This window comes from Elephas maximus, chromosome 3, assembly GCF_024166365.1.
Source record: "Elephas maximus indicus isolate mEleMax1 chromosome 3, mEleMax1 primary haplotype, whole genome shotgun sequence".
Taxonomy (NCBI): domain Eukaryota; kingdom Metazoa; phylum Chordata; class Mammalia; order Proboscidea; family Elephantidae; genus Elephas; species Elephas maximus.
Window position 1 is genome coordinate 72739393 of NC_064821.1, and position 12034 is coordinate 72751426.

At 40.5% G+C, this 12034-nt stretch overlaps 1 protein-coding gene across 1 annotated transcript in view; it reads right to left on the reverse strand.

Annotated features, from left to right (window-relative positions):
- SPOCD1 (SPOC domain containing 1) overlaps nt 1-12034 on the reverse strand; it is a 35362-nt gene that overhangs the window by 13180 nt on the left and 10148 nt on the right. The window contains 3 exon segments of the mRNA XM_049878589.1: nt 128-304; nt 375-479; nt 1117-1158. Of these exon segments, the coding sequence (XP_049734546.1) occupies nt 128-304; nt 375-479; nt 1117-1158 (324 nt within the window).

The following is a 12034-nucleotide window of genomic DNA, read 5'->3' on the forward strand; positions in this document are numbered from 1 at the left end:
GTTTTGTGTGACTGAGAGCTAGTCATGCCATCTTTGGGCCTCAGTGACATTTCTGTGAATTGGGTGTGAAGGCACCCCACTTAGCAGGATAAAGCAACATTTGTATGTAAAGGACCCGGTTCTGTACCTGGCACCCAGCGGGGCTCTGGGCCACAGGCCTTGCCTTTCTTCTGGGCCTCTGGGTAAGTGAGGCTGAGCTGACCTCCATCAAGTTCTCCAGGGCCTCCAGCTTTGGAGGCTGTGGCCCTCCTGTCTGGCTGTGGCTGATGGCCCCCAGAAGCCGGATCACCGTCCCAGAACCAAACTGCAGGGGAGAGAATTTTAGAGCTGAAAGGTGTAGGTGGCCACTCTTTCCCCTCAGATACTCTTCTCACCTGTGATTGTTTAATGTCATTCTCCCCCACTGGACTGTCTGCTCCGTGAGGGTAGGAAACATGTCTGTCTTGGTTCCTGCTGTAACCCCAAGGCCTAGAAAAAGTCTGGAATATAATAGGTTCAATAAATATTTGCTGACTGCCTGGCCTCCCTGTTCCAGGAAAGGGACCTGACTTCTTTCTCATCCTTTCACCTTCCCCTCTCACCCCAGCCACGTTCAGAGTTAACAGGACCCTCTGCTGGGACTCTTCTAACCTTCCTGCTGACCAGACATGCATCTCATCTGGGGGACATATCCCTTTTTGCTATGGCTGCCAGGAAGCTCAATGTTAACTTTGAGCCTAGCAGTTATAGCTTTCCGAGGTTGGTAGAGGACGAGGGGGTTATTTTAACAAAATTTCCCCTTCTCCTTACCCTTTCTTTCCTTTAAGCTTTTATCCCATTTTAAGTGTGTTTCAATTCTTTTTATTTATTGCAAACCACAAGGAATTGTTTTGGAAGCAGGTGTATCTGAAAACTTATCCTTAAATGAATTACCATGAAATGATTATGTTCCAAGGATCAGGGGAAACTTTGAACCAGTATCATAGGGGAAGGGGAATATTCAGATGCACTGGAGGAGAGCAAGCCAGAGGGGCTAGGACTGCATCTACTAGGTAGGATCCCCCACTCCCTGCCAGTCCTGAGGAAAGGGAGGAAGGCAGAGGAAGACAGGTAGTAATAAAAAGAAAAAAAACCTACATAACACACATGCTTCACCCCATGGGGCATTTCCACTTCCTCCTTGGAGAGAAAGAGGGTGCAGAAATTAGAATCCTGAGGATCCATGACCCCACCGCAGGAAATTCACACCAAGACGACACTCACGTCAGGGAAAAAGGTGTATGTTCAATGTTCACTGAGTTGGCATTTGTAACAACAACAAAAATGGGTACAAGCCAATGTCCATCAAAGGGGGAATGGTTAATAAATGGTGACACATCACACTACAGATTCTATGTGACCATTAAAAGGGTGAGGGAATCATAATAAAATGTACCACTCACCAGGGGCTTATAAGCTGGATGGCCCCGGAGGAAGCATATCACACGTGATTTCATTACGATCTCAGAACAACACCATTAGGTATGTACTATCACTATCCCCATTTTACAGATGAGAAAACTGAGGCTCAGTGAGGATCTGAAAAGTCCCATAGCTACTAATGGGGATTAGAACTTAGTTCTGTCTGACTCTAAAGCCTAGGCACTTAACTCCTGGGCTATACTGAGAGATGGCCTTGAGAGCACTGACTGGCATGGAAAGAACTGTGGGAAGACACCCTGATGTATTACTAGGAGAAAAAGAAAAAAAATAGGTTACAGAACAGCATCTGTTGCATAAGTCCATTTATGTAAATATGTATTTATAGATGCATAATGGGGATTATCTCTGGGGAATAAAATTCCAGGGGGACTTTCACTTTCTACTTATAGACACGTGGATATTTATGTTATTCAAAATGGGCACGTATTTCTTTTATAATCAGAGACATATTTTTTATTAAAAACAAGTTCAGAACAGTGTGTGCAGTGTGCCACCATTCACATTAAAAAGAGAGAAAAAGGATTTGTAAATCTGCATTTGCTTGACTATGCATAACATATCCAGAAGTATCCACAGGAACCCAATAACTGGGGCCAGCAGGGAAGGGACCGGATAGTGGGAAGGAAACTTTGCACCTTTTTTTTTTTTGGAACCATGCAAATGAATCAGCCTTTTCAAAAAGTAAAGTGAAAAACCAAAGCCAAAAACCACTGCAGTGAATAGATTTTGCCTTACGGTAACCCCATGTGTGAAAAGAAGGCAGCGGGGTCGGGGGTGGGGGTGGGAGGGAGGGGCGGTGAGAAAATGGAATACGCCTGGGAAGGAAAGCGGTAGGAAATATATTAAGAATTATTGTTGTGTGCCATCGAGTAGATTCCAACTCATAGGGACCCTATAGGACAGAACAGAACTGTCCCACAGGACTTCCTAGGCTGTATTTTAATCTTCACAGAAGCAGATCTCCAGGTATTTTCTCCCATGGAGCCTCCTTTTTGAACCACCAACCTTTCGGTTAGCAGCTGAGTGCTAAACCACTGCGGTACCAGGGCTCCTTATATTAAGAACAGCCCTTCACAATTTTAAACCTTTTGGTTGACCCTGTCTGAGGGGTTACACCAGACTAACAAGGCTCAAAAACAACAGGCAGCAGAATCAGACCAGCAAAGACTTTATATACTGAACTTAGGCCAGAATATAAAATATGCAGTCTTAATATGTGCAAAGAAATAAAAGGAAAGGTCAAATGCATGAGTGAAGGAGGAAAAAAATGATACAAAATGACTAAGCAGATTTGGTTAAGAACCAAATATAACTTCTAGAAATGAAAATATAATCATAATAATTAAAATTTAAAACTCAGTGGGTAGTTTTAATAGGATATTAGGCACAGCTGAAATGAGTTAGTGAACTGGAAGATACATTTGCAAAAATTATCCAGAATATTTACAGCACAGAGAACCAACAAGACAAAGGATAGAGTGAGAAGGACTAACTAATCTGACTAAAGCTCCAAAAGGAGAGAGGAGAGAGAATGGGGCAGAGGTGTTCTAAGAATTTTTTAAGAGGCAGACTAAGAATTTTCCAGAATTGATAAAAGATACCAATTCACAGATTCAAAGAGCTCAGTGAATTCCAAACAAGGTTAATAAAAATTAATCCACACCTAGATACATCATAGTGAAGCTGCTGAACACCAATGACAACAAGATCTTGAAAGCAAGGAGATAAAAAAATAATAATAGCTAGCACTTAAAACGTGCTACCACTGTTCTGAATGCTTCACATATTAGTTATTTTAATCCTCACCATACTGGTACTATTATTATCTCTATTTTACCGAAGAGGAAACTGAGACACATAAAGGCATAGAGAGGTTAACTAGCTTGTCCAATATCGCACAGAAACCCTAACGGCATAGTAGGTAAGAGCTGCAGCTGCTAACCAAAAGGTGCTCCTTGGAAACTGTATATGGCAGTTCTACTTTGTCCTATAGGGTTGTTACGAGTTGGAATTGACTTGATGGCAATGGGTTAAGATTTAATATCACACAGCTCGTAAACCAATGAGCTGAATTTCAAATACAGGCAGTCTGATTTCAGAGGCCACACCTTTAACCAGTAGGCTATAATACCTCTCACTAAAAGACATTTTACCTACAAAGGAATGGCAATTAGACAAACAGCTAGCTTCTCAACGGTAATAATGAAAGGCAAAACATAGCAGAATAGTACTTTCAGTGTGCTTAAAGAAAATAACTATCAATTGTGGACCCAGGTGAAACATTTTTCAAGAATTATGATGAAATAAAGATAATGTAGAGAAAACCAAGAGAGTCTTTGTTTTTCTTTTTTTTTATTATTGTACTTTAGATGAAGATTTACTGAACAAACCAGCTTCTCATTAAACAATTAGTACACATACTGTTCTGTGACATTGGTTACCAACCCCATGGCAGGTCAACACTCTCGTCGTGACCCTGGGTTCCCTATTACCAGCTTTCCTGTCCCCTCCTGCCCTCTAGTCCTTTGCCTTAGGCTGGTGTGCCCCTGTAGTCTCATATTGTTTTATGGGCCTGTCTAATCTTTGGCCGAAGGGTAAACCTCAGGAGTGACTTCAGTACTGAGCTAAAAGTACTGGGGGTCATATTCTTGGGGTTTCGAGTTTTTGTTTTTCTTGACAACTTTTCTCAATAAGCAAATTCTAAAGGATTAACTTGAGGCAGAAGGAAGGAAAAATGATCCCAGATGGAAAAGCTAAGATGTAAGAAGGAATTTTGAGCAAAGAAAATTATAAATATGTTGTTAAATCTAAACAAACATCGATTAGACAAAACTATAATGATAGATGTGTAATTTCTGGGATAAAAAAACATTACAGGGCCAATTTCCTGGATAACAACATCACATAAATTGTGAAGGTGCATGCTTGGAATTAACACATTTCAAGATCTTTGTATTATTTTGGAGGAGGATAAAGATAGTAACTACCTTTTGTGGTTGTTAATTGCTGTCGATTTAGCTCCAACCCATGGTGACCTTATGTATAACAAAATGAAGCATTGCCTGGTCCTGCACCATCTCCATGATCATTGTTATGTTTGAGCCCATTGTTCTGGCTATTGTGTCAATAAATCTCTTGCTCTTATTTTTGCTGATCCTGTACTTTACCATACACGATGTCCTTTTCTAGCGATTGGTCTTTCCTGATGATGTGTCCAGAGTAAGTGAGCCAAAGACCATTCTCACTTCTAAGGAGAATTTACATTTCTACAAATTAGGTATTCATGTAGTCAAGAAAACTTGCAAATTACTTGAGGGATAAAAAGGAATAAGCAGAAATAATCAATCCAAAAGAAGGCAATAAAAGGAAGAAAAGTATAGAAAACGTAGGACACGTGCAAAGCAAAATAAAATGGTAGGAACGGATCCAAATAAATTAGTAACTAAAACAAAGGTAAACAGACTAATGCTTCAGATAAATACAAAATTATCAGACCTTTAAAGAAGTAAGATCCATTTCTAAAAATCAACTGTGCAAAAAAGGTTAAAAGAAAAAAAATGGAATAATATGTAAACAGGCAAATACCAACCAAAATAAAGTCAGTTTAGCTACGTTAATATCAGATAAAACAGACTTTAAGGCAAAAAGTAATTAGAGGCAATTGCTACACAATGATAAACAACTCACCAGGAAGCTAAAACAACTCTAAACTTATATGCATCTAATAACATAATCTCAAAAAAAAAAAAGCAAAAATTGACAGAACTGCAAGAAAAAAGAAAAATTCACATTATAGTAAGAAATTTTAATATATTTCTCTATTTGATAAATCAAGCTGACAAAATAATCAGTAAGTTTCCTAAAAAATCCTGAAAGCCGGAAGGCAGTAGGATGGTACATTCAAAGTGCTGAAGGTAAAAAAAAAACTGTCATCATCCAAGAATCCTGTACCTAGAAAAACTGTCCTTCAAAAATGAGGATGAAATTAAAACAGTCCCAGATAAGCAAAAGGTGTGGGAGTTTGTTACCACCAGCCTGCCCTACAAGAAATGCTAAAGGGAGTCCTTTAGTATAAAAGATGAAGCTGTATGAAAAAATAAAGACCTTAAGTAAATATAATTTTGAGGGAAAACATAAAGTCCAGTTTTGCTGTATTTGTGGTTGCTAACTATATTTATTATGTTCTACATCGCAGAAAGGACAAAAGTATAAATAATAATCATGAGTCTCTGATACTGGGCACATAATGTATAAAGATGCAATTGCGACATTAACAACATAAAGACAGAGGGAGGAATAGTACAGGAACAGAGTTTTTGTACGTTCCTGAAGTTAAAACAAAAAATAAAAAACCAAACCCGTTGCCGTTGAGTCGATCATAGCGGTCCTTTAGGACAGAGTAGAACTGCTCCATAGGGTTTCCTAGGAGCAACTGGTGGATTTGAACTACCAAATCTTTTTATTAACAGCCGAGCTCTTAACCACTGCTCTAGCAGGGCTTCAACTTGTCAGTTGCCTCTGAGTTGGCTCTGACTCATAGTGACCCCATGTATAATGAATGAAACACTACCCAGTCCTATGCCGTCTTCATATCATTAGTATGCTCGAGAGTCTATTGTTGGGACACTGTGTATTTTGAGTGCCTTCCAACCTAGGGGGCTCATCTTCCAGCACTATATTGGACAACAGTCTCTTGTGATCTGTAGGGTTTTCCCTGACTAGTTTTTAAAAGTAGATTGCCAGGCCTTTCTTCTTAGCCTGTCTTAGTATGGAAGCTCCACTGAAATCTGTCCACCATGGGTGACCCTGCTGGTATCTGAAATACCATTGACACAGCTTCCAGTATCACAGCAACACACAAGCCACCACAGTACAATAAACTGACAAACTATTGTTGTTAGGTGCCATTGAGTTGGTTCTGACTCATAGTGATCCCATGTACAACAGAACAAAACACTGCCTAGTCCTGCATTGTCCTCACAATCGTTGCTATGTTTGAGTCCATTGTTACATCCACTGTGTCAATCCATCTTGTCGAAGGTGGTGGCAATTTAAACTAGGTTGCTATAAATTTAGGACAGTAAATGTTATAATCCCCATGGTGATCACAAAGAAAATTTCTTTAAAAATATACCCAAAAGGAAATGAGAAAGGGATCAAGATGATTCACTGCAAAAAAATCAACTAAATACACAAAAAGGGCAGCATTAGAGGAAATGAGACAGAAAAAGTATAAGACACACGGAAAACAAATAACAAAATGGCAGAAGTAAGTCCTTCCTTATCAGTAATTCAGTGTGAATGGATTGCTTTCTCCAATCAAAAGGCACAGATTGGCAGAATAGATACGAAAACACGACCCAACTGTAATTGTCTACAACAGACCCATTTTAAATCAAAGATTAAAAGTGAAAGGGCAGAAAAAATATTCCATGCAAACAGAAACCAAAAGGGAGCTTGAGTGGCTATTACAGATGAAATGGACTTTGAGTCAAAAACTGTTGTAAGAGAAACAACAAAGACCATTATATAATAGTAAAGGGGTAAATTCATCAAGAAGAGGTAATAATTATAAATATATATGCACCTAGCAGCATGGAGCCCTGATGGTGCAGTGGTTAAGAAATCGACTGCTAACAAACTTGGAAACCCTATGGGGCAGTTCTACTCTGTCCTATAGGGTTGCTATAATTGGAAAAGACTAGACGATAACATTTTTTTTTTTTTAAACAGCAGAAGCCCAAAATATGTGAAGCAAATACTGATAGAACTGAAAGGAGAAACAGACAGTTCTATAATTAGTAGTTGGAAACTTCAACACACTACTTTCAATAATGGACAGAACATCTAGAGAGAAAATCAACAAAAAAATGGAGGGCCTTAAGGACACCGTAAACCAACTAGACCTAACAGACATTTATAGAATATTTCACCCAACTACAGTAGGATATACATTCTTCTCCAGTGCACCTGGATCATTCCCCAGAACAGATCATATCTTAGGTCACAAAACTAGCCTCGAGAAATTTAAAAAGACTGAAATCATACAAAGTATCTTCTCTGACCATAGTGAAATGAAGCTAGAAATCAATAATAGAAGAAAAACCAGATATTTCAAAAATGTGGAAGCTAAACAAACAACCAATGGGTCAAAGAAGAAATTACAAACGAAATTAGAAAATACTTAGGAATGGAGTCTCTGGGTTGTGCAAACGGTTAATGTGCTGGGCTGCTAACCGAAAAGGTGGAGGTTTGACCCCACCCAGAGGTGCCCTGGAAGAAACGCCTGGTGATCTACTTCAAGAAAAGAAAATTAGCCATTGAAAATCCCAAGGAGCACAATCCTACTCTGAAACACATGGGGCCGCCATAAGTTCGGAGTCCCCTAGGAGGCAACTGCTGTCAGAGACTGTTATTGTTGTGTGCCACTGGCGTTGATTCCCACTCACAGGGATCCTACAGGACAGAGCAGAGCTGCCCCACAGGGTTTCCTAGGCTGTAATCTTCACGGGAGCAGATCTTTAAGTCTTTTCTCCCCTGAGTGGCTAGTGGGTTCCAACCACCCTCTCCTGGAATGCTTAACCATTGTGCCACCAGGGCTCCTTTGTTACAGACTAAAGGAATGATAGTGAAAGCACAACATACCAACACCTGTGAGATGCAGCGAAGACTACAGCCAGGGGGAAATTCACAGCTGTAAATGCCTACACTTAAAAAGAAGAAGGGTGGGGCGCAGCGCGTGGGGCAGGGTGGGGGGCCTGGCCTGCTCAGCTCAGTCCCCGCTGCTGGCTGGGGAGGGTGCGGTGACGTCGCACCACGAGGGAGGCAGGCTGTGGCAGCGCCAGCAGGGGCCGCAGGTTGTCAGGGATGATGACTAGGCCCTGGGGGCTGAGGATGGCAGCAAAACTCATTTTACAGAGGAAACAGGCTTCCACAGTGCGGATGCACCTGCCAGGTCCTTCAAGCTTTGAGTGAGTCCACCCTGTGTCCATTCGCTGCTTTATTCCCGGGATGTCGGGGTCCTGAGGCCAGCCTCTTCCTCCCCCTCACTCCACCCTATCCTTCAGAGCAATTGCTTCCTGGCCTTCCCCTCTCACCACTGCCCCTTCGCTGTCAACTCTTGCTGGCTCACCTGACCACCCCCTCCCACCCCCTCCTGGTGAATAGCCACCTGGCCCCATGGCCCTACTTAGTCCCTGTCTCCTGCTGGCACTTTCTTGAAGGGAGACCTGAAAAGGTGCTAGTGCCCTGCCTCCTCATCCAGCCAAGAGCTGGCTTCTACCTCTGCACTTCTGCACCTGTACCCTCCTACTGCGTGACCAGCAGAGACCAGAAGTCACATTATTAGGCAATTTTTGTGAGAATTCAGACTTGCACAGGAAATTGTGGTTGTTGATGTCTAATAAAAGAAACCTCAAGTTTTGGGCAAAAAAAAAAAAAAAAGAGATCATAGGCCGCTGCCATTAAGTCAACTCTGAATCATGGCAATCTACCTCATGCACAAAGAACAAAACGTTGGCTGGTCCTGCATCATCCTCACAGTCACCAGCATGTCTGAGTCCAGCATTTCGGCTACTGTGCTAATCCATCTCACGGAGTGTCTTCCACACGCTCGTCGGCCGTATACTTCACCACACCTGATGTCTTCCTCCAGTGACTGGTCCCTCCCAGCGACATGGCCAAAACAAGTGAGTCAAACAATGCTCTGTTGTGATCCGCAGGTCTTCACTGGCTAACATTTGGAAGTGTATCACCAGGTCTTTTTTCCTAGTCTGTCTTAGTCTGGAAGTTCTGCTGAAACCTGTCCACCATGAGTGACCTGCTGGTATTTGCAATACCAATGGCATAGCTTCCAGCATCACAGCAACATGCAAGACACTATAGTATGACAAACTAACAGTCGAGTGGTGAAATGAGCGGCCGTTGAGTTATTCTAACTCGTGGCAACCCCACGCACATCAGTGTAGAACTGTGCTCCACAGAATTGTCAATGGCTGATTTTTTTGGGAAGCAGATCACCAGGCCTTTCTTTTGAGGTACCTCTGGGTGAACTAGAACCTCCATTGTGACAGTTAGCAGTCAAGCGTGTTAACTGTTTGCACCCCAGGGGCTCCTTTAGCCCTAGTGGCACAATAGTTAAGTGTTCGGCTACTAACCAAAAGTTTGGAGGTTTGAATCCACCCAGCGGCTCAACAGGAGGAAGAGCTGGTGATCTGCTCCCATAAAGACTACAGCCTAGAGAACTCTATGGAGTAGTTCTGCTCTGTCACATGGGGTCAGTACGAGTCAGAATCAACTCGATGGAGCCCAACAACAACAATGGACTCCTTTATACCGTGAGAAACTAGGTAAGGAATAGCAAATAACGCCCAAAGCAACAAGAATGAAAGAAATAATAAAGATTAGAGCAGAGATAAGTGAAATAGAGAATTGAAAAACGAGAGCGAATCAATGAAACCAAAAGTTGGTTATCTACAAAGATCAACAAAATTGACAAAACCTCTAGCTAGACTGACAAAGAAAAAAAAAAGAAAAGCCACTAGTAACTAAAATCAGAAATGAAAACGGTGACATTACTATCAACCTTACAAAAATCAAAAGGATAGTAAGAGAATACTATGAGCAATCGTATATCAACAAACTGGATAACCTAGATGAAATGGATAAATTCCTAGAAATATACAAACTACCTAAATTGGACCAAGAAAAAACAGAAAATCTCAACAGACCTGTAACACAGGAAGAGACAAAAATAATAATAAAAAAACTTCTCAACAAAAAAAGTCCAGGACCAGACGGCTTCACTGGTGAATCCTACCAAATTTTTAAAGAAGAATAAGCACCAGTTCTTCTCAAATCTGTCAAAAATAGAAGAGGAAGGAACACTTTCTAATGCATTCTATGAGGCCAGCATTACACTGATATCAAGGCCAGATAATGACACCACAAGAAGCCTACAGACCAACATCCCTGATGAATACAGATGCAAATACCCTCCACAGCCAACTGAATCCAACAACGCGCTGAAAGCATTGTACATCAGGACCAACTGGGGTTAATCCCAGGAATGCCAAGGTGGTTCAATGTAAGAACATTAATTAATGTAATACACCACATTAACAGAATGATAAAGGGGGAAAAACCCCACATGCTCATCTCAATTGATACAGAAAAGGCATTTGACAAAATCCAACCTCCTTTCATGGTAAAAGTACTCAGAAAAACAGGAACAAAAGGGGAGAATGAGATGTGGATACAGTTAAAATGACCATTTAAGTTCATTTACAGCTTTCAATGATTTTATTAGAAAGGAGAAAATTAATGAACTAAGCATCATTTTTAAGATGTGGTAAAATACCAGAATAAATTAAAAGAAAGATGAAGGAAGGAAAAAAAGGTAAGAGCAAAACATGATGAAGTGGAAAACAAACCATTAGAGGATCAACAAAACCAAAAACTGGTCTTTGAAAAAACGAATAAAACAGACAATTCTATGGCAAGACTTAAGGAAAAGAGAGAAGATACAACCAAACAATATTTGGAATGAATAATTATGAATGCACAGACATTAAAATGATCATTGTGAAAAGAGACTGTTGTGAAAAACAGTCACAATTATTGTAAGGAGACTACCGTGAAAAACTTTTTGCCAACATGTCAATAAATGTGAAAACTCAGAGAGAACTGATACATTTCTAGAAAAATATAACTTACCAAAATTGACCTAAGACAAAAAAAAAAAAAAGAAAAAACCTATCACCACTAGATAAATTAAATCAGTAGGTAAAAATCTTCCCCAAAGAAAACTTCTTCCCTAAAGAAATTATCAGCCCAGCCTGTTTTACCAATTATTATACCGAATGTTCAAAGAACAGAGCGTTCCAATCTTGTACTAATTATTCCGTAGAGCAGAAAGACTCTGCAATTCAGTCTCTGAGGCTAGCAAAACCTTGATATCAAAACCTCCCAAGGATAGTACGTGGGCAAGTGTTTCAGGGCAGTTCACTCATCCATATAAATGCAAAAATTCTAAACAAAATATTATCATAATATACTCAGGAAATATAAAAAAGATATAACATTACTAAGTTGGGTTCATTTAGGAATGCAAGATTAGCTCAACATTAAAAAAAGCCAACTAATGAAATTCACAATGGTAATAAATGCAGAGAACAAGATTGTTAAAATACAACATGCATTTAGAAGAATTAGCAAACCAGCCACAGAAGGCAACATCCTTAACCTGATAAAGGGCATCTACATAAAAACATAACAAACATACTTATGGTGAAATGATAACAGCATTTTCTTTAGAATCCAGAACAAGACAAAAATCCCTGCCATTGCTGCTTCTATTCAACGTTACCCACCACTCATCTGTCAGTTTGTCGTACCGCAGTGGTTTTCGTGTTGCTGATTCTGGAAGCTATGCCACCATGGAAGTATTTCAAATACCAGCTGGGTCACCCATGGTGAACTGGTTTCAGCAGGGCTTCCATACTAAGACAGACTAGTAAGAAAGAAAGAACTGGTGAGTGCCTCCTGAAAATTAGCCAATGAAAACCTCATGGAT